This window comes from Pelophylax lessonae (genome assembly GCF_965119305.1).
Source record: "Pelophylax lessonae genome assembly, chromosome: 6".
In the NCBI taxonomy this organism is placed as follows: Eukaryota; Metazoa; Chordata; class Amphibia; order Anura; family Ranidae; genus Pelophylax; species Pelophylax lessonae.
Genome location: NC_138773.1, coordinates 303,898,684 through 303,921,917, shown reverse-complemented (window position 1 = coordinate 303,921,917; position 23,234 = coordinate 303,898,684). Strand labels below are relative to the sequence as shown.

Here is a 23,234-nt window from a genome sequence, read left to right as displayed (position 1 = left end):
GTTCAGATCGGAGACATAATTGGCTACTGAATCACTTTCACCCTGTTCTTCAGTAATGCAACAGTGGCCTTAGATGTGTGTTTTGGTTCATTTTCATGTTGAAAATGTGCACAACGACCAAGGGCACAGAGTGATGGTAGTATATTCTCTTTCAATATAGAGAAGTATATCTGAGAACTTATAACATCAATGAAATGCAGCTCCCCAACATCAGCAGCACTCATTCAGCCCCACAGAAGGACACTGCCACCACCATGTTTCACTGTAGGCACCATGCATTTTTCTTTGCACTTTTCACCTTTGTGATGCCATACAGTTTTGAAGCTATCAGTTCCAAAAACATTTATCTTGATCTCATCACTCCAGAGTACAGAGTCCTAGTAGTCTTCTTCTTTTTCAGCATGGGCCCTGGCAAATTCTAGGTGGGCCTTTTTGTGCATGGGCTTTAGGAGAGGCTTCCTTTGTGGATGACACCCATGAAAGCCATTCCTCTGCAGCGTACGCCGTATTGTATTCCAGAAAACAATCGCCCCAGTTTGGCTTTCCACGTCTTTAGCTAACTGCAGTGAACTTGCATGGCAATTTTCTTCAACCCTTCTCATCAGAAGACGCTCCTGTCATGGTGTTAACTTCCGTGGACAGCCTGGACCTCTCTGTGAGATGGTTGCAGTTCCATCTTTGTTAAATTTTTGTATCACCTTTGCTACAGTATTCTGATAAGTAAAGCTTTGCTGGTCTTCTTGTAGCCCTAACCTTTCTTGTGTAAAGAATTTTTTTTTTCTCAGACCTTGTGACATTTCCCCTCCATGTGGTGCGATTGCTGACATGAAATGGGAGGGGTTTTCTTTGTTAAGTAACACCCTTTTATAATCAACTTTCTGCTGGACACCTGTTTAATGAATAGACTCACCTGTAGTTGAATAACTTGTTAATTAGGACTTTGTCTAAAATTTAGCTTTAGGCCCCTTTCACACAGGCGGACCATTCAGTTTCGCCTGTCAGTTTTTTTGGCGGATCTGAACGGACACCCCAGGCATCTCTATGGGGCATCGGATGTCAGCGGAGATAGCCGCTGACATCCAATCCGTCAAATCTGGACGGATGGAAACCCTATTTTGCATCCGTCCAGCGGAACGGATGAGAACGGACAGACGTTCCGTTCCCCTCCTATTCCCACGTAGAGAACAGCAGGACCTGACAGCTGTGTCTCCGAACACAGTGCAGAGAACAGCTGCCATCCGCCTGCTCAGCGGGAGATCGGCGGATCGATCTCCCGCTGAGAAAAACGGAGTCCGCCTGTCAGGGTTACCTGATCCGAGGCCGAAGTGCTGAGAGGGCTCCCCTTGCGGCTCAGTGCGGCGCACCCCTGGAGATGGTACAGAGGGTGTGGCGCCCCAAGTGGCACGGGTTACCAGCTGCAGGCAGGTAGGTAGAATCAGGAGCAATCTGAGAGCGAACTGGAACAGGCTGGAATCACAGCAGAGTATGTCTTTCAAGGGCTCTGAAGCAGCCGGGCTACCTTGTGCCAAGGAATAGTCTCTAGTAGCGGGGACAGGTACTGGCCGTGGTCTGGGACTGGAGCAGGCAGCGGGAACCGTAGTACAAGCCGAGGTCATGCACAGGAGACAATCAGAATATCCGAGGTCTTGAAGCAAGCCGGGGTCATCCATGGTAGGTAACGGAAGCAGGGTCAGTGGGAGAAGCCAAGGGTCAAACCAGGAGCAGGAGATCAAACGGAATCAGGAACAAGCCGAAGTCACAACAGGAAATCCAAACAGGAAACAGGAAGCACAGAACACAGGAAGCTGAGAGATAATCCAGCAATGAGTCTGATCCTATGGCATCCTTTTATAGGCCATTTCCCTGACAGGCCAGCAGAGGGCTATGTCAGTTGAGTCAGGAATGTCCATTGCTATTACTGGCAATGTTGCCAGTTCTCCTACGGCCATTTCCCTGACACCGCCTGATGGACTCCCTGTGTGAAAGGGGCCTTACTCCTAAGACTTTCATTGGGGTGTATTCATTTTTGCAACAGGGTCTTGAATGAATTTGTTAGGAAAAATACTTTTGTGTGTGTGCAAATTACCAAATCTTGATTGCAATCAATGGCCGGCATTTCTGGGAGTATTTTGTAGTATAATGTCCCATAGAAAATGTTGATTCTGAAAGGAAAGTTAAGGATTTCTGACAAATCTGTTGGGGTGTACTTATTTATGCTGAGCACTGTACATCAAGAGGTTGCAACTCTACCCTACTGTTCCTAGAACAGACTTAGTGGTTATTTCATACCTTCTTTAACCACTTTCTGACCGCCCTTTAGCAGTTTTACTGCTACAGGGCGGCACCTGTGCGCTGGATCTTATATATATAATCCGGCTCTTCCGAGAAACAGGCGTGAATGCGATGTCCACCGATCATCCTGCAGAAAAACAAAACGGCAGTCTGCCTATGTAAACAAGGCAGGTCGCCGCTCTGACAGGAGGGAAGGCATGGATCCTGTGTCTCTGCAAAGGAGGGACATGGATCCATGTCTTCCCCCTAGTAAAGGCACCTCCCACAATGTGGTAAAACAGTGGCTAGGCACACAGTTAACCCTTTGATCGCCCCTGATGTTAACCCCTTCCCAGCCAGTGTCATTAGTACAGTGACAGTGTATATTTTTAGCACTGATCACTGTATTTGTGTCACTGGTCCCCATAAAGTGTCAAAAGTGTCAGTGTCCAAATGTCCGCCACAATATCGCAGCACCGCTATAAGTCGCTGATCGTCAACGTTGCTAGTATAAAAATGAATAAAAATACCCCATAGTATAAAGACACTATAATTTTTGTGCAAACCAATCAATGTACGCTTATTTGGATTTTTTTTACCAAAAATATGTAGCAGAATACATATTTGCCTAAATTTATTGAAGAAATTCGATTTATTTATTTTTAATTTTTAATTTGATATGTTTTATATACAGCGTCGCACAACTGCGCAATTGTTAAAGTAATGCAGTGCCGCATCTCAAAAAATGGCCTTGTCATGAAGGGGGATTTATCTTCCAGAGCTCAAGTGGTTAAGACCTTCGGCTGTCTCACTCCTCCAATGAAGGGCTCATTTCTATAGAAGTAAATTTGTTTTAATTTCCAGTCCTCCATAAACCTGCTAGAGATTTAAAGTGGTTGTCAACCCTTATCCCCAGTGAAGTGACTGGCTTCAGGTGATACACAGAGATTAAAAAATCCTTCTACATAAGTATTACCTGTATATCTGTAGCCTTCTCTTCTCTACACCACTTCAAAATCCAGAATTTATAATACTTGTCTGGGCTGTAAATAAAAAAAAAAAAGGGGGGGGTCGGGGAGCTGTAGTTACATTCTGCGGAGCTCAGAGAGCTTATTGAAGGGAAGGGAACCCCCCTCCCCAATCTCCCCTTCACACAGGAACAGAGCTGACAATCCCAGGTTGTGTGCTGGAGCTCCTTCCTCTGTCACCTTTTTTTACTTGGTGTCAGAAAAACTTGTCAGAAGTGACTCGTGTCTATAGCAGAGGAAGGAAGCTGCAGTACTTGTCTCTGGATTGAGACAAGTACACACTATTGAGGGATATATTTTGTTCATATTTAATGTCTGAGGTTTACAGACACTTTAAACGTACTGTATGCAGTAAAGCAAAAGAGACGTGAAGGAGTGACTTTCTGTAGTCCTACTTGGGACTTGGTCACTTTATGGGCCTTGTGGCATTGTTAAACTTTGCGCCTCCTTAAGTTTTTAGCTTCATAGCAGGCCCCCAAAAATGTCTGCACTCATGCTGCATTAAGCATCCCTGTATTTAAATCTGTATATCTCTCTCTTCTGCTTCTCCTCTAGGAATTTCGTACATCTTATTTGAGACCCGTATTGGCTGTCTGGAGAAAAACATCCCCCCGGAGTCTCAAAAATTTATCGACTCTATTGGAGCCATGTTGAAATATTCAATATATGTGAGCATTCTTCCAGCTTGGACCCAAAATTTACTACCCTATTACAGACTCTACCTAGAGAACTGGGACAATATTTTTAATTTTGGTGAGTAGTTTAAGATTGGAAATAAAAAATGAATGTAACATGGTGGTATGCAGAGTTGTATAAAGTACTCGAAACCCATACTTGAGTAGAAGTGGAAGTGCTCGATCAAAAAGTGACTTGAGTAGAAGTACTAAAGTATTCAACATTTTTTGTACTTAAGTATTGCAAGTAGTTTTTTTTTTTTAAAATTTGCTACTCAAGTACTGAAAGTAAAAGTACAAGTACTGTGTTATGTAGTTATTAAAGAAAGAAGTCGAAAGTTTGAACATCATATTGTTTTTTATTATTTCAAATGCAGCTTTTATTTATACATACAGTAGCATTTATTTTCGTATGCGCTGATAATACACATGTTTTGAGCTTCATGAAACCTGCCATCTACTGTTCTGGCAGTGGTAATTTTTATAATTGTAACGAGTAACTATGCAGCACAAAAAAAAGTATTGGAGTAGAAGTATTGAAATCATCGAAAAAATGTAGTGAAGTAAAAGTGGAAGTAGGAGAAAAAAATTCTACTCCAGGAAAGTCCAGATACCGCCTTTCGGTACTTAAGTACAGTAGTGAAGTAGTTCTACTTAGTTACTATACATCTCTGGTGGTATGTCATATAATGCTGCTCATAGACAAGGTGCTGTTGCATGTAAATCTGACTTCCTGAAAAATGTTATTTTAGTTTTAATTATCATGATATAAAATAATGGATGTGGGGGCCTTTTGGTGGGCGTGATTTTTTTATTGGAAGCATTTATTTCTTGGACCAGCTCTGGCTCTCCCCCTCTCTATCCACTCTCTTCTCTCTTCAACTCTCTCCTCTCTCTCTGTACACACTTCCTCTCCCTCTTTGCTCAGATTGTGCAGAGCTGGCTTTTACATGAATGATGAATGCAGAAATAAATGTGTAACCCGATGGTCCTTTTGTGGCTCAGTGATGGCATCTTTTGGTAAATCCATAGGAAACAAGATGATCGAGCAGAAGATGGAAAAGATTCAAGCTCGCTTGGACCGTGGGGAGGAGGTGCAGGGGGAGTACCTAACCTATCTGCTGTCTAGTGGAAAACTGACCAATAAGGAGGTGAACGGCAGTGTGGCAGAGCTGCTGTTGGCCGGAGTGGACACGGTATTTGCATTCTATAACATACAGATTTCTTCTATTTGCTATAATACAAATATTTCGGTGTCATAGTGTTGCATGGTGGATGTTCTTTACTGGTCTTGTGTGTAAATGCAAACCTATTATTCTACTTAGACAATACAGTCTAAGTCATGGGTGTCCAAACTTTTGGCTTCTCTGGGCCACATTGAGTATAGAGAAATTGTCTCGGGCCGCATATAAAATATATACTATAGTTAGGGTATATAAGTAATAAAACACCGCCGCGCCCTTCCCGTGCTGCTGCGCCCCCCCCCCCAGCAATAGTTTAACACAACTAGTGGATGATCCCCTCCAAGGCTGCCTCTGTGGCCGTGCCCCAGACTCGACTTCCTTCCTCCCCAGCAAAAAAAAAATTGTCAGGGGGCAGTTGGCCTCATTGCCTGAGGTTCTGGGCCGCATGCGGCCCCCGGGCCGCAGGTTGGACATGCCTGGTCTAAGTGGTTTATTCTGTAATCTCAGTAGCTGTTGAGCATTATTGAGGGAAATGATCAAGCTGATATGCAGACTGTGACGAACGCCCATTTGCTGGGACGTTCGTCACAGGTTACTGGAGGAGTGTGGAGGCCAGCCTCCTGCCCACGGACTACGGCCCTGGCTTGTAGGGGAGCGTGGCTCTGGTTGGGGGTGTATGCTGGGGGACCCTTGGAGTACCGTTACTTTAAATTCAAGTCCCGGTCACCCCAAGCGACACAGACTTTGGGCCTAAGCTGCATATTACAACAAAGGACTTCACACCATGAGAGACTAAACTGATGTTAATGACATAAGACTCAGCTTTGGTATACTGGGGGGATGTGAATTGACACTTAAGTTATAGTAAGGTGTGTTGAAAATGGAGACGGGCAGTCTAAGAGCCTATGTCTTCTGCTTTCATCTGTTTAGAGATGGAGTGTGTTCACACTTCTAGGAATGCGTATTCGGCTATGTTTTGGGCTTGTTGTTTGTTGAGTTAATTATGATAATGTTGCAGTCTCATTCACCTATCTTTCCAGAAGGCCAAGGTATGTTGACTATGTTTTGTACGCAATTGCATTTGCATATGATAATACAATCAAACATATGAGACTGTATATATTGGAAGTGATTTGTTGAATAAAGTGTCTTTTGTTTTACCCTTCATCCAGCTTCGGCTGATGTTTGGGGGGGAATTGAGGGGCCAGGTCACTGCATCACATGAGATTCTGGAGACCTAAGACAGAAATACTTGATCCAAGTATTGGGGATCTGTTACACAGACGGTCACTAGAAATAAAAAATCCAAATCTACATTTACAATATTGTCATGAACTACTTGAAATACTTGTAAAAATATTACAGCAATGGTTCGGACCATCTACTTACCAAAAATAGACTACAAAAATAGAGGTTCTATTTTCATGAAGCCTAAATAGATAGGAATGATAAGGAGGAATCCTTTGACTTTATCTCTTGCCTTCCTATATGCTCAAACTCCTTCAAGAATGAAAAATTGCTGATCAGTCAGACTAATAAGTCAGTTTATATTTAGCAGAAGAGAGATGCCCATGGGTTGGCAACTCACCACTAATCAGCATTGAAAACAGTCCCTGGGATTCAACTCAGATAGGGTGTCATTCAAAAGGGATATACACTGGATTGCAGATTGGTGTGGGTGGTGTCTACCTTGTCATAACATGAAACCTAACAAGCAAAATAATTCCTGCTGGGAATTAAGGAATCTTAAGGATCTAATCATAGAGGCCAGGGTTTGTATTAGGTCTTATGGCATTCCTGGAGCCCGAAGGAAGGTGGTCTCCGATGAAGTAAGCAAAATGCTGGCATTGGGGATCATTGAGGAATTGTGCAGTGAGTGGTCAAGCCCCATAATATTGCTTTCAAGCCCAATAAAACCTTGCAATTCTGCAATTATTTTTGCATAAAATGTTCATCAAAGTCCAGCATCAATAAAGATAATCCAGAAGCCTTTGAGCAAGAAACTTCCACCCAGGTGCTGGAAATCCTACAATAGTGAGATAGGGCCTTCCCCCTCTCCACACACTGACTCTTACCGACAAGTATGGACCATCATTCCCACAATGGTCAAATACAGCAGTGGGTGATTTGAAGGATCACTTAACCTTAGACCTCCGGATTGGTGTGTAAAGAACATCCGTAATTCCAATCGGCCTCATGCATAGGAAAAAGGTCAAGGAAAGAGGCCCATAGCGTTATGTTTTAATATATTCATTTAAAAAGCTTGGAGTCGCGCTCACCAAACAAAAAGTAAAATATGCAGGGGTATACACTGAACACTCATCAGTTCCAACCAGAACAATGGCCGGCCTCCGGGCGTGATGAAGTAACGTAAGGCTAGCTCCTTCCAACGCGTTTCGTCATTACGCCGTCATCAGGGGGCGTGTTCAGTGTATACCCTGCATATTTTACTTTTTGTTTGGTGAGTGCGATTCTAAGCTTTTTTTAATAAATATTTTGAAACATATAACGCTATGGGCCTCTTTCCTTGACCTTTTTCCTATGCATGAGACCGATTGGAATTATGGATGTTCTTTACACACCAATCCGGAGGTCTAAGGTTGAGTGATCCTTCAAATCACCCCCTGCTGTATTTGACCATTGTGGGAATGATAATCCATACTTGTCGGTAAGAGTTAGTGTGTGGTGAAGGTGAAGGCCCTATCTCACTATTGTGTGATTTCCAGCACCTGGGTGGAAGTTTCCTGCTCAAAGGCTTCTGGATTACCTTTATTCATGCTGGACTTTGATGAACATTTTATTCTATTTTAACCAGCACTGCTTGTGTGTTTTTATATATTGTTTTTCTTGCCAGTGTTTTAAGCTAGCTGCTGGTGTCTAGTAGGGTGCGCAGGTTCTATTTTTATTATTGCATAATTATTTTTGGAAACCTAACTACATTTCAAAATTGGACACCCATCCCATGTCCTAAGTGGATGAGCTCATTGAAGGACTAGGCTCAGCCAACTACATGACCACTTGTCCTCCCAAAGGGTTACTGGCAAATATACCTGACCAAGGCCACTTGGGAGAAAATGGCATTCTTCAATCCAGATGGACATTTTCAATACTGAAGAATGCTTTTTGGCCTTCAGACAGCAAAAGCCATATTCCAACTGGCAAAGGATAAGTTGTTATATCTCAATTTGAGATATGCCTCTGTTTACTGAAAATACATTGTCATATTTAGAGGAGATTGGGAGTCTCACCTGCCAAAAGTGTAGGCGGTTTTGGACTACCTCAAGAAAACAGGGATCACTGTAAACCCCAAAAAATGCACTGTAGGAATGGGGGAAGCAAAGCACCTTGGGTCAATTGTAGGGAAATGATTAGTAAAACCACAGATTAAAAAATAGAGGCTATTTAATCCTGTACAGGTACATGCATCCTTGGCTATTATTGGGTACTATCACTGATTTCTGCCAAGTTTTACTACCTTGGTGGCATCTTTTGACCGTCCTAACTAAAGGCTGGAAATCAGTCACGGTAGAATGAAACCCAGAGGCTCAGAGGGCTATCATGGAGCTCAAGTCTGTACTGTGTCACCATCTGGCCCCTGGAAGCCTGTGATTTCTCTAAAAAATGTGTTGTTCAAACACATGCAGTGCATCCAATGTGAGCTTAGAAGCTGTTCTGTCTCTGGTCATACACAGAAAGGAGCGCCTCGTAGTTTTTCTCAGCTGAAAGTTTACTGTGGCTGAGAAAAACTGCCATTGTAAGAGAGAATACCTGACCAAAATGGGCTTTGGACTAACTCTGGTATTATTTGTTGGGAAGAAAGGTTGGCTTGATCTCCAATTATGTGTCTTTTATTGACTGCGCCAGAATAAGGGGGCGGACGCTAGGGTGACCTGGTGGCTTCTAGCACTGCAGGGGTTTAGGTTTAAAGTGTAATCTATGAAGGCGCCAACCTGATAAGCTAACCCCTAACTGCCGCCCCTTTAAATTGGAAAAAAAAACCCAACACATTAAACTAGTGAAAAATGGTAAAGTAAGGCGCTGTTAGAATAGTAATAGAAATGTGGCGCTAGTCTAGAACAGTGGTCCTCAACCCTGGCCTACAGGGCCCACTAACAGGCTAGATTTGCAAGATAACTGAAATACATCCCAGGTGATATCATTTGCTGCTCAGTGATTGCAGTACTCTTGTCTGCATCTCCCCAAGGTAATACTTAAAATCTGGCCTGTTAGTGGGCCTTGAGGACCGGAGTTGAGGACCACTGGTCTAGAACACTGCTCTCATAGAATGTCCATATATTGCAGAGGGAAACCACAGTCCATAAGTGTTCAATGCAAACAAAGGTGAAAGTCCGTAAGCCCAGAGAACCACCACCAAAGATCAGCTTACACTGTCTCTTACCAGAAATATATGACCCTCACTACATAGGTCATATACAGCTTTCAGATCAAGATAAGATAGGGTCCTCCTCTCCTCCCAAAGGAATGGCATACGATCACCTCTCCACCAAATGTAGGCTCAAAAGATATAAAACAGAGCACTCCACATAGTGTAAAACTGTTTGATGGGTTTATTTAACGCAAAAAATAAAATCAAACTTACAAGATAGCAGAACAAATGGAGCGTAGTGTGTTTCCTCTCATAGTGATCGGTTACCACCGTAACCCTCCAACAAAATGGCAGCCGCGTCTCCTCCACCCGGCGCGTTTCGTCATAGGCTGACGTCGTCAATAGATTCTACTAAGTGAAAAAATAATATGTATACATACACCACCTCCACAAACGTGTATAAAATTGCACATAAACTCCAGTTGTGATAAATTTGTTAAACCAAGAAACCTTCTATAAAATGTTATACAAATTTGAAATAATAAACATGAGAACAGTCCATAAAATGATGTCCGTGATAGTATATGTCCATATACCCCAACCAAAATTTGTGAAATCTTCTTTTCTGTTATTTAAGTGCTCCACCGCGTGAATAACAAATAATTGTGCTCACCACAACTCTAGGTCCAAACAGACCACAAAGCTTAATCAAGGATCAGTACACCTTTTCATATCCGTCCCATATGACAACCTCATCTCAGATGGCCGATGGCATAAATATGAAGGCATAAAAACACCACAATAATAGTGCAACCCGGTTAATTGAATGTCAACCAACAAACAGCTAAAAGGTTGTGCTTACAAATGCGGTGCCGAAGCCGGCATCAGCTTGAATGGCGCTAAGACTGCATCCCACATACGAAACACCGTTGACTGTCAGTCCCTCTCTCTCTGTTCTGATCAGCCGGCTGGCATGCGTTCCAAGGAGTGACCGGACGTGACATCAATGGTTTACAGGAAGTAGACGGCAATGCCGAGGTGGCCAAACTTTTTGCAGGCTCAAGGGGCCCCCCAACAATGACTGGACATTGGGCAGGTGCCCCTTTTGCCCTGCGTTAAAGACGGCCCTGGACGGCATTCAGAAATCAATGCAGGCATCATCAGGATCCTGAAAAGATTGTGGGGGCTAGTTCTAAAGTTTGAGCCAGCCATGTGATATCAAGCAAAGTAACAAGTCGCATGAACTTTAGAACTAGCACCCCCCCCCCCCCACATCTATATTACTTCATATTAAACACCATGTTTGGGTTGACATATCAAATATCAAGTGGATCCTGAACAAGCCCAATTTGAGTGAAACGCATCGATCCGACCATCACTTTGTACTTTGCTGGTTGACTAACAAACCTGGCCGCATTTTCTTTACATGTTTTTAGAATATACTTTCAGATTTTAAACTATGTACCTGTATATGAAATATTCTAGTTTTTAAATATATATTGATTTTTTTTTTTGTGTCTACTACCCCCATGTACCCGTGTCTCCCCTAGTGGGAGATTTGGGGACACCTTGCTATTTTCACTTTTGACCTTTTGGGTATTGTGCCTGTCCTTCTTCTTTTTTTTTTTTTTTTTGTTATAAGCTACCCTCCCCCCAATCTTTCTACACAGAAGGTTTTTCACCTTAACGCATATAATGCATCTACCTTTACAACCATTTTGATCTCTTGAATATGGAAAGGAGATAAGGAGCAGTAAACCATTGTCCTACTACATGCTACATACTGGAATGTATTGATTATATTTTCAGTCTGTTCTGTGGCAGACCATTTTTCTATGGCTTTGTGAGCTGTTACGCAATCACCCCCTGACATGGCAGACTGGTCTGTGAACTTTGGTTGTCCTCTCAGTGAAATATTCTAATCTTTGTGTTCTATGCCCTCAGACATCCAACACCCTCTCCTGGGCACTGTACCACCTTGCCAGGGACCCAGAGATCCAGGAATCCCTTTATCAGGAGGTGAACAATATTGTCCCAGATGATGGTATACCCACCGCTGAGGATATTGCCAAGATGCCGCTGCTAAAATCTGTGATTAAAGAAATACTCCGGTACCTTTTATTCATATCCTTTCCCTATTTGTTCTGGTACCTTGTTTTTCGAGTGTAGAGATTGTGCTGGACTGACTGGAACGGTCACTGTTTATAGACAGGAGGTCAAAGGGGCAAATAGGAAGGGTTTCCTTCTAAAGATTAGTGCCTTGATTTTTGGGAGAATGGTGTGCCCTGTTGGGGGCCTGGGCTGCTACCTCGGGATGCAGCCTGATGGTTGCTTCCGTAGGTGATACGTCCCAGACAGACTATATCAGGATACTTTCCCAATAACATTCATTAGCAGCCCTGAGGAAGGTGAAGTCCTTTTGTCCCCCGAAACCCGTTGGCTTTATCCTATCATCTGTACCCCTCAATAAAACATTTCGATATTTACATCTACTGGACACCAGACACTCCTTTACACCCTCTTTTCTCTATTCTTGTGTCAGTTCAAAAAAGCCGTTTCATTTTTGGGCAGAGTCTACCTGGCTGGTTTGATACAACTCTTAGTTGTTTCCACCAGTGAGGCATTCCCAGTCTGTGTGTAGAGACGGAGTTAGGAGTGTATGATGGAGGCAATAATGTGTAGAATAGGAGTGCTGGGGGGTATCATTGCATGGAGTATGGGCAGGAGAGTAAGTGCAGAGTTAGGAAAAATGTGCAAAGAGCAGAGTGGGCAGTAAGTGGTGTGTCAGCAGGGGGCAGAAATTAATGTCTGTGGGTTGAGAAGGGATATTTGTGTCTGTGGTATTGGGGGGGTTAAAAGTACTGGGTGCCGCACATCAGAACATGACCCGCTGTGTGTGAACAAGTGCCAGTCTCAGCCCAGACCCCCACTAGGGGACTTGGCCAGGTGGGGGTCCAGGCTGAAACTGCCACTTGTTAACACACAGTGGGTCTTCTGATGTGCGGCTCCCAGGACTTTTAGTTCTCGTCTATGATCGCCTGGAGCGTGGGCGCGCACCATCCCAGCCAGCACTCACCGCAGCAGGCACAGGACTAAACTTCCATGCAGCCTGAGCAGCTCACATACCATAGATTGGGGTGGAGGGGGAGATGGCTGGGGGAGATGTTTAACAGCATGAGTTGGCCTGAGCGGAGATGTCTATCAGTATAAGGCAGCTAAGGGGTGTCTGCCAACTTTAGGAGGGGGGGGGGTGTCAGTTGGCAAGTTAGCAGGAGGTATGAGTGGGCCTGAAGGAGATGTCTGTCAGTAAAAGGCAGCTAAGGGGTGTCTGCCAACTTTGTGGGGGTGTCAGCAAGTTAGCAGGAGGTAAAAGTGGGCCTGAAGGAGATGTTGATCAGCAGGGGGTGTGAGGCATCTTGGGGAAAGATGTCTCAGCGTTGGTTTTAGAGACCTCTCTTGATGCCAGTCCTTGGCTCCCTGCTGCCCGCAACCTACTGCATGAGAGCAGGTTAGGGTTAGGTCCCCAAGCTCTCCTGCAGTAAGTCCCCTTAAACAGCAGGGTGGGATCTCTCACCGATACTGGGGAGCCAGAGACCAGCTTGGAGTTTGGCAAAACTTTAGCATTATCCGCAATAGGAAAGTAAAAGTGTTGTGAAAAAACGCTAACTAATCCTTATGGAAAATAGTTTGGCAAAACAAGTCTTAATGGCTGGCTCTGAGCTAATTCTTTTTTACCCCGGAGGTTTAAAAAAAATACTGCTACTGCAATACTCCCCTTTTACCTGGAGCTTTCCCCAGGCAGTACCTGTTATCTGCCACAAGATGTCCTAAGTCATCTGGGTTGCATGATGCTCCACAATTTTCACCCCATTAGTATTTTTTTTTTTTTTTTTTTAATAAGGGGCGCAAATATAAAGCTTTTAAAAGTAGAATTTTCAGTAATATTTAACATTAAAGATTCAGATTCATACATAAGCTCAGTAATGACTGGTTCTCTTCAACAGTTCCCTGTAACATGAGCCTCTTCATGTCAGAGGACCGGACTGTGTGCAGTTCATGCATACCATTCATTACTAAGGATATAAATATGAGTGCCTGCTTACAACACAACGAGTAAGCAAACCCCAGCGTCCAGCTGTACCCCATCATTCAGAGGAAACACCCACTGAAGGAATTTTTTTGCCATTGCCTCTCTCTCCTGCAGATACTAACTGCCTGGCTGCCATGCTGTTAAAAATGTTCATAGAGTTGTAACCCCTGGAAATGTTGGGGGGAGCATGGTAATTCAGGTCTTCATCAGTGGTATGCCTCTGAGGCATCTGCTGCACCGATCCCACTAAGGGGTTAAACTGCACTAAAAGATAAAAGACCACCGATTGGCCCCTTACGGGTTCATGTATGAAAAATTTAGATGTCTTAAGCATTTGCAGAGGCACAACGAATGATTGTTGTATTGTTGGAAATATGATTGTCGCCTGTGATCATCAGCGCCATCTTGTGGCCATAATGCACCTTGAGGTATTTATTTATTATTTATTTCAGGTACTTGCATAGCGCTGTCAATTTACACAGCGCTTTACATGTACATTGCACATTCACATCAGTCCCTGCCCTCAAGGAGCTGATAATCTAAGGTCCCTAACTCGCATACATACACAGTAGGGCCAATTTTTTTTTAGGTATTTAAGGAAAATACTGCATTATGGCCACTAGATGGAGCTGATGATCATAAGAGATAATATGACAAACGTGGCTATCATTCATTATGCCTGTGCGAATGCTTAAGACATGTGGACTGTAAATATTTTATATATAAGCCCTTATTCATCAAAAACGAAAGTTGCTTAAATGGTTAGTTCACTTTTTCAGAAAAAATAAGATGAAAATGGTACACCCTCCCTGCCCCGCAGAGCTGTCAGTGCCAATGCAGCCGCTGTAGTGGTCCAGCACTTTGAAGTCCTCGCTCTTCTCCCTCTTCTTTCTGCAGCGCTTCTGAGACTGGTCAGAGAAATGCTCTGTGCTGCATGGGCACTGAAAGCTCATCACCAGGGACAGCGGCGACTAGGGAGTGTGTACGGTGTTTACTCTTGTTCATTTTTTCTGATTAAAGTTAACTTGCGCGTTAAAACTATTTTCTCTTCCAATGTGTTGAATGTTTTGTTTTTACTATGAGCAGTGGTAAAAAAAAAAAAAATGCATTATGGCCACTAGATGGAGCTGAGGTGCATACAAAATGCAAACATCTTTGCAACCAGGGTTACAATGTAACCAGTCATTATCGCTAATTCCCTTTAGCCTTTTCTAGAATTGTTACATTGTTCCCTTTTGTTACAAAGCTCTATGTATTTTTATGCTCCTCATCGTCATCTCCAAATGTGGTATTTTACTACTGCACACATACTGCCCATTTTGTTTTAATAAGCAGACCACTATATGTTTCAGAGTAAAAATTGCTCTAAGAGTAAAATAAATCATTAAGTGCACAGATCCTTCCCACGTCTAATTACAAATCGTCTTGGACCTGATCATTACCCTTGACAAATCATTACCATAGACCAGGGTCAAGAATGTTCGATATAAGGAGTGGGGGGAAATAGGGGTTAATAAGGCAGATGCATATGATGAACTAAATTCACTTTCTTTCTTTTCTTTAGACTGTACCCAGTTGTACCGACTAATTCCAGAATGACCGTTGAGAAGGACATAACCCTCGGGGGCTACTGGTTTCCCAAAGATGTAAGTGGATTGTTGTGTGAATCAGCCCATAGATACTAGACATGCAAGCGCAATCCGATCACCATCAGGGCAGAACATTTCCCTAGTGCCCCAAAAACAGGAAAAGTTGCCATTCAAGACGCTATAAACTATAAAAACAAGAAACTTTGGGCATCATTTATTTATTTATTTATTAAGATGTTTAAAACTTATATTTCTTTTTTTTTTTTTTACAAATAATGTGAAACAGGATTCCCAGAGCAGCACAGGTCACAGCAGGAGCTGCCTGCCTGAAGGCTGCCTTTGTCTCATTGAAACCTCTACTAAACCCTACCAAAGCCCATAATACAAAATAATACATTGCTCCATTACAGATAAGTGTATCCACACGTGTTTCGGCCCCAGATGCCGACTCTCAAATGGCTCATCCCCTCTTACTGTAGCACACAAAGAAAAAAACAGCCACACTCCATATCTGTTATCTCTGTTAATTTTACCTAGTTTAAGGAAGACCACCCAAGCTTCTCCCTGCATTTCACTCCCAAAGATGAAATCCTAAAGCAGACCCCCCCCCCCTTAATAATCTTGGTTATTTAAATACAATCTATTAACTAATGAAGTTAACAGTATTTACCTGCCTCCTTTTTGCATTGTTTCTCCTGTCTGAGAGTTGTGTGTCATCCACTGGTTTAAAATCTGCACAGCCATTTAAAAAAAAATCTCATAAGCAGCTAGCTTCATCCTTCTCAACCTGCCCACCAATGATGTCATGCGTCTCATCTTGCGCATGCGCTGTACCACAATAAACAGCTGGGCATGCACCATACAACATTACACTTATCTGAAAAAGAGCCTTTTTTCTCGCTGAGATCCCAACAGATCTCACCATCAAGACAGTGGAAAACAATGGAAGGAAGTGGGACACCTTTAAAGATTAAGTTATAGCCCATATATTTATATAATTTAAAAAGTGACTTCATTTGTGAGTGATGGCTCCATCCATCTTCCCATCAACTCTGACCATCTTCCCTGTCCCTGCTGAAGAAAAGCATCTCCACAACATAATGCTGCCACCACCATGTTTCACGGTGGGGATGGTGTGTTCAGGGTGATGTGCAGTGTTAGTTTTCTGCCACACATAGCGTTTTGCTTTTAGGCAAAAAATATAAATTTTGGTCCCGTCTGACCAGAGCACCTTCTTCCACATGTTTGCTGTGTCCCCCACATGGCTTCTCACAAACTGCAAATGGGAATTCTTATGACTTTCTTTCACCAATGGCTTTCTTCTTCCCACTCTTCCATAAAGGGCAGATTTGTGGAGCGCACGACTAATAGTTGTCCTGTGGACAGATTCTCCCACCTAAGCTGTGGATTTCTGCAGCTCCTCCAGAGTTACCATGGGGCTCTTGGCTGCTTCTCTGATGAATGCTCTCCTTGCCCGGCCGGTCAGTTTAGGTGGACGGCCATGTCTTGGTAGGTTTGCAGTTGTGCCATACTCTTTCCATTTCCAGGAATGCTCCATGCTGAGGGAACGTTAATCTACCCTCTCTTTTCACAGCTAGCAAGACTATGCATGGTTACGAACTGTTAGACTCGGTCACTGACAGATCCCATCCCCACTAATGGTCAGCTATGACCAGTGTTGGGGGTAACGAGATACAAAGTAATGGATTACAGTAACTACATTACATTTTTTGGTAACGAAGTAACGTAACTAGTTACAATGCTAATATTGGTAACTACACTACTTTACTAGACTATAGGAACGCGCTTTCCTGCGTTACCCAAGCCGTGCGATGCAATCGTTATTAGGAAGAATAGAGAGGGATGAAGTTTATGACTTTTTGTTGCACTTTATGTTTTATTCTGTTTTTTTCAGGTTTTGTTCTCAGGTTTCCCAAAGCCTGTGTTTATACAATAAACTCTATGCAGAAAGAGTGTCATGTATCTTCTTCTACACGGTCAATTAAGAAAGAGGAAAGTAAAGTAATAAGTAGTGAAGTTACTTTTCAAATGCAGTAACTAGTAAAGTAATCTCATTACAATTTACAGAAGTAACTAGTTACATTTTTTGAGTAACTACCCCAACACTGGCTATGACATAGCAATCATATACAAGTTGGAGGTTTAAAGGAGGTGGCGAGGAACAGGTGGAGCATCGGATCTATGCTGCATCCACCTAGAGGGGTATAATATGTTGTTTTTTTTCTTTTTTTAATCCCGACAAAATAAAAAAACAAAAAGTTTTAGCCTGCAGATTCTACTGTAGCCTGAAAATGGCAGTGTGCATTGGTTTTGTACTGTAACTGTCAGATACAGTTAGTGACAAAAAAAAGTATTACAAAAAAGTTGAATTTTTTTTGCTCCATTTGTTATCCTATATTAAAAACGTGTTTTGATCATATTTTTTTTTTTTATTAACCACATCCCGCCCGCCCTATAGCAGATTAACGGCGGGATTGTGGTTGTATTATCCTGACCGGACGTCGTATGACGACGCAGAGCGGCGATCGGTGATGCGAGGTGTCAGTCTGACTCCCTGCACCTCCGATCTCGGTAAAGAGCCTACTGACGTAAGCTCTTTACCATTTGACCAGCCGTGTCCAATCACGGCTGGTCACATAGTAAACAGGAAGAGCCGTTGATCGGGTTTCCTTAGTTCGTGCCTGACAGGCACGAGTAAAGGAGCGCCGATCGGCGGCTCCCCTGACGGGGGGGAGGGTCAGCATCGGTAATCAGATCATTGATTACCAGTGCAGACCCTCGGGGGGGGGTGCCACTAGAACCACCAGGGATGCCCACCCATGACCCCAGGGATGCCCACTATGGCCACCAGGGATGGCAATCAGGGCTCAGGGAGCCCCCCATTGCCCTCCCTATCAGTGCTGCCCACCAGTGCCCATCATTGCCATCTTTCAGTGTCGCCCACCAGTGCCCATTATTGCCCACCAGTGCCACCTATCAGTGCCCATCAGTGCCGCCCGTCAGGCCTGATCAGTGCCGCCTATCAGTGCCCATTAGTGCCTGTCAGTGCCACCTATGAGTGCCCATCAATGCCGCCTATCCGTGCCCAGCAGTGCCGCCTATCAGTGCCCACCAATGCTGCATATCTGTGGTGCCTATCAGTGCCGCCTATCAGTGCCACCCCATCAGTGCCTCCTCATCAGTGCCTGTCAGTGCAGTCTCATCAGTGCTCATCAGTGCAGGAAAAAAACGTATTTATTTACAAAATTGTATAACCTAAACAAAAAACTTTTTTTTTTTTTCAAACTTTTCGGTCTTTTTTTATTTGTTTAGCAAAAAGGAAAAAACCCAGAGGTGATCAAATACCACCAAAAGAAAGCTCTATTTGTGGGGGGAAAATGACATAAATTTGGTGTAGGTACAGTGTTGCATGACCGCTCAATTGTCATTCAAAATGCAACAGCGCTAAAAGGGGAAAATTGACCTGGGCAGGAAGGGGGTGAAAAGCCCGGTATTAAAGTGGTTAAAGTGGTGTACTGGTTTTAAAAAAAAGTTTTTAGGTACTCAAATTATTCAGTTGTTACCCGACACGTACTGATGCAGCTAAATAGCTAAATTTGGTCTGGGCAACTATGCTTCAATGACTGCCTGGCACAGAGGGGTTAAACCACACTTTATTTAAAGAAAAAAAAAGTTATTTCAAAATGTTCAAGTTCCACTGTGTAATATGCATTGGGGTTGATTTACTAAAGGCAATAAACGGTGCACTTTACAAAGTGCAGTTACACACTGCAAGAGCAGTTGCTCCAGTGCTTAGTAAATCAATATAAGCTCTGCTGATTTCCATCATCCAATCATGTGCAAGCAAAAAATGCTGTTTTTCTATTTTCCTTGCACGTGATTGGGTATTTTTTGCAAAGTGAAGCTTTATCTCATTTACTAAGCCCTGGAGCAAATACACTTGCAGAGTAAATCGGCCCTATTATGTAAACAACTGAAAAATGTATCGTTTTCATATAACCATGATAATTTTGTGTCCCTCCCATGCTTGGTCACATGACAAAAGCTGAAATATTTGCATCACTATTCTCTTGTTACCACCCCTGAATTGCTCTGCAGAGGGTCCAAGCTGGCCATAGACTCATCCTATGCCATTTATGGAACAATCTGCAGAGCAATAAGACCTGTAAATTGTCCAAAGCTGGTGATGATGATTTTCTTTTATTTTCCCGCAGACGCTGTTTGCGTTAAATCACTACCAGATCTCTCGAGATGAGGACAACTTTCCAGACGCTAACAAATTCCTCCCAAAGCGCTGGCATCGGGATAACAAGGTGAAGAATAATCCCTTCAGCTCCATCCCATTTGGATACGGAGTCCGAGCTTGTGTTGGCCGCAGGATCGCAGAATTGGAAATGTATCTCGCCTTATCACGGGTAAAATTCTCTCCACTGAGTATTTCAGAAGAGGAGTGGTAGAAGGAGCAGAGTCCTCTGCAGTGCAGAAAAAGTTATTAGAGGAATTTTACACAGAGGATAGAGCAGAGTTCTTCAGCAGTGCAAAATATTTTGGAAGAGTAGAGACAGTGAGGAGCAGAGTCCTCCAGCAGTGCATACTATTTTAGGAGGGGAGAGTTGGATAAAGGAACGTGCATATTCCTTAGCTGTGCAGAGTATTTCCAGAAAACAGATTTGGATAGAAGGAGCAGAGTCCTCCAGCAGTGCAGAACATTTCAGGAGAGGAGAGTTAAATAGAGGAAGGAGCAGAGTCCTTCAGTAGTGTAGAGTAGTTTGGGAAAGGAGGGTGAGAAAAAGGAAAAAATAAGAATCCACCAGCATTGCAGGGAATTTCGTTAGATGGAAGAAGGAGCAGAGTTCTACGGCAGTGCCGAATATTTTGGCAGAGGAGAGTTAGATACAAAAAGGAGCAAAGTCCCCCCAGAATACAGAGTATTTCGGGAGAGGAAAGTTGGGTAGGGCAAGGAGCAGAGTATTCCAGCTGTGGCAAGTATTTCAGGAGAGGAGAGAGAGGAAGGCATAGAACTCTCCAGCAGAGTATTTCAGAAGAAGAGAGTTAGATAGAGGAGGGAGCAGAGTCCTCCAACAGTGCAGACTATTTAGAGAGAGGAGAGTTAAGGTGGCCATAGATTAGTGGTCTCCAAACTGCGGCCTGGGGACTGAATGTGGCCCTCTGCTTACTTTTATCTGGCCCTTGGGGCACTATTTCTTCCACAGTTACCAACAATGGGGCACAATTCCCTCCCAATGACACCAATAAAGGTGCACAATTCCTCCCAATGACACCAATGATGGGGCACTATTTCTGTCAATGACACCAACGATGGGGTGCTTTTACTCCCAAGGACACCAACAATGGGGTACAATTCCCTCCCAATGACACCAATCAAGGTGCAAAATTCCTCCCAATGACACCAATAAAGGTGCAAAATTCCTCCCAATGACACCAATGATGGGGCACAATTCCTGTCAATGACACCAACGATGGGGAGCTTTTCCTCCCAAGGACACCAACGATGGGGCACAATTCCTCCCAAGTACATCAACAAGGGGGCACAATTCCTCCCAAGTACATCAACAATGGGGCACAATTCCTCCCAAGTACATCAACAATGGGGCACAATTCCTCCCAAGGACACCAACAATGGGGCACAGATACTCCTTTATGACACCAAATACGAGGCACAATTCCTCCCACTGACACCATCGATGGGGCATTGTTTATTCCCACTGATATCAGGACCTTTTCTCCCATTTGATCCCAATGACACAAACCATGGGTACAATTCCACCCACTGACACCAACAGAGGGGTCACAATTCCTCCCAATGACACAAGCTATGGGGCCCAATGACATCAATGATGGGGCTCAAGTCCTCTAACTGACCCCAATAATGTGGTGCGATTCCTCCTACTTACACCAATAATGGGGTGCAATTATTCCCACTGAAACAAACGATGGGGCATTATTTTTTCCCACCGATTTCGGCTCCTTTTGTCTACTCCAACTGACCACAGTCCGGCCCCCCTAAAGTCTGAAGGACAGTAAACTGGCCCTTTGTTTAGAAAGTTTGGAGACCCCTGCCATAGATGGACTGAACCTGCTGAACTGGTCGAATTTCGATCCATGTGTGGCCACTGCAGCTGAACAGAATTCGATCTACCCATACACTTCCATTCCACTGCCCTGTCATAAAAGCTGCTCAATCAGTGCTGCAGACAATAGGCTGCAGCACTGATTTGTGTATTCTGAAATATACAAAATACAATAGCACAGCGGTGAGGATTCCCCCATTCACCCCGAATGTGTGGATGGGGGAATCCAATCAGTTTGGTTTTTTTGGTTCAGCCCACTGGCTGATTGGAAAAAAAACAAACCATGGTCCGCTTTAAAGTGAGGAATGAACAAAGTCCTCCAGGAAGACAGACTATTTCTGAAGAGGAGATTTATGTGGAGGAAGGAGCAGGGTCCTCCAGCACTGCAAAGTATTTTAGGAGAGGAGAGTAAAGCCCCATACACACATACCGATCGTCGGCCGAACGATCGGCCGTCTTTTGTCCAGGGCTGTCGGTGTCTGTTGAAAAGTGCAAAAGACTGCACAAGAATTTTGTCCGCCGACTACAGCCGACTGCAGAAGTGATGTCATGTAATGGTTAACTTTCCCTGTGTTTTTTCTTTTCTGAGCATGCCCAGTCTTGCAAATCTGCTGTCTGTCGGCCGAATTCTGTACTGACTGGCGAACAATCGGCCGTTCTGGTGTCGGCATACAAAAATTTTAATGCTTGCATGACAGATTCTTTTCGGCCGAATGTGCGCTGTCGGCTGTCGGAGGCATCATACTAACAAGCCTACAATCGGCAGATCGTCGTCGGCAGAAGCTTTTCGGCCGACGATCGGTACGTGTGTACGGGCCTTTAGAGGAAGGAGAAGAGTCCTCCAGCAGCAAACAGAAGCAATGCAAGGCACATGGTGCATGGACATTTTCTCACCTTTGGTTGAGGCAGAACTCATAAAGAGCCACTGTAACATACATTTGTTATCCTTTTTTTCATAGATAATCAAGAAGTATGAGATCAAGCCTGACCCCCAAGGTGTGGAGGTTCCTGCTATGGCCAGGATTGTGCTGACCCCGAGCCGCCCGATTAACCTCCAGTTTCTGAACAGAATTTCCGCTAAGTCGCCCTGAACATCAGTATGATCACAGAGATGAGTCTATCTAAACGTCCGTATTTGGGAAAGGTGGGGACACTTGGTCCAATAACTGGCATCATGCTTCAAACCTGAAAGAACATGAAGGTACCAGAATCCTAGAATCAACGCTCCAAACCTGCAACTGAAAACATGATTATTTTTGTAACTACGTTTAGAGTTGCTCATACACTGCTCAGGCAGTAACTCTTTACTTTGATCTAAGATCCTTAAAATGGGCTTCCATTGTACCTGAAAATCTCAAAACTACTTGTGATCCTGCCATGTATTTACAGAGAGGGGTCCCCCAGTCTCCAAGTCTTTCTGTGACCCAGAGCTGTACTTATAGCTTCCTTCTGCAATGCCACCTGCTGGGAAGAATGAGTATTGCAGCACAGACAAAAATTCTAAACTCTCTAGGCCCCATTTCAAAAGAAATGGTTTTAATTACAAAAAATACTAATTTATTTTTTAGCAAATGTATAATAGATGCTTAAACTATGTATACATTGATCTTAATATATTTTTAAAGTTCCTCTGCTACCTGCCTCAATCTGTGTAGCCAGACAGTGCCTGGGGTTCCAAACCCGATAGCAGTGGCATGGTCTGGCATAGCTCTAGATCAGCCATGTCCAACCTGAGGCCCGGGGGCCGCATGCGGCCCAGAACTGCAGGCAATGCGGTCCACTGCCCCCTGACAATTTTTTTCTTTTTTTTGCTGGGGAGAAAGGAAGTCCAGGGGATCATCCACCGGTTGTGTTAAATTAGTGCTGGGGGGGGGAGGGGGCGCGTCAGCACAGAAAAGGCACGGCGGCGTTTTATTACTTATATACCTTAACTAATAGTATATATTTTATATTCGGCC

At 43.7% G+C, this 23,234-nt stretch overlaps 1 protein-coding gene across 1 annotated transcript in view; it reads left to right on the top strand.

Moving 5' to 3' along the window:
• LOC309557388 (sterol 26-hydroxylase, mitochondrial-like) overlaps positions 1-22,950 on the top strand; it is a 69,215-nt gene extending 46,265 nt beyond the window's left edge. Inside the window, exons 4-9 of the mRNA XM_082260100.1 lie at positions 3,855-4,052; positions 5,006-5,169; positions 11,429-11,595; positions 15,139-15,220; positions 19,399-19,599; positions 22,236-22,950. Coding sequence (XP_082116226.1) covers positions 3,855-4,052; positions 5,006-5,169; positions 11,429-11,595; positions 15,139-15,220; positions 19,399-19,599; positions 22,236-22,367 — 944 coding nt within the window. The 3' untranslated portion in view covers positions 22,368-22,950. The remainder of the gene's footprint in view (positions 1-3,854; positions 4,053-5,005; positions 5,170-11,428; positions 11,596-15,138; positions 15,221-19,398; positions 19,600-22,235) is intronic.
• The last annotated feature ends 284 nt before the right edge of the window (positions 22,951-23,234 follow it).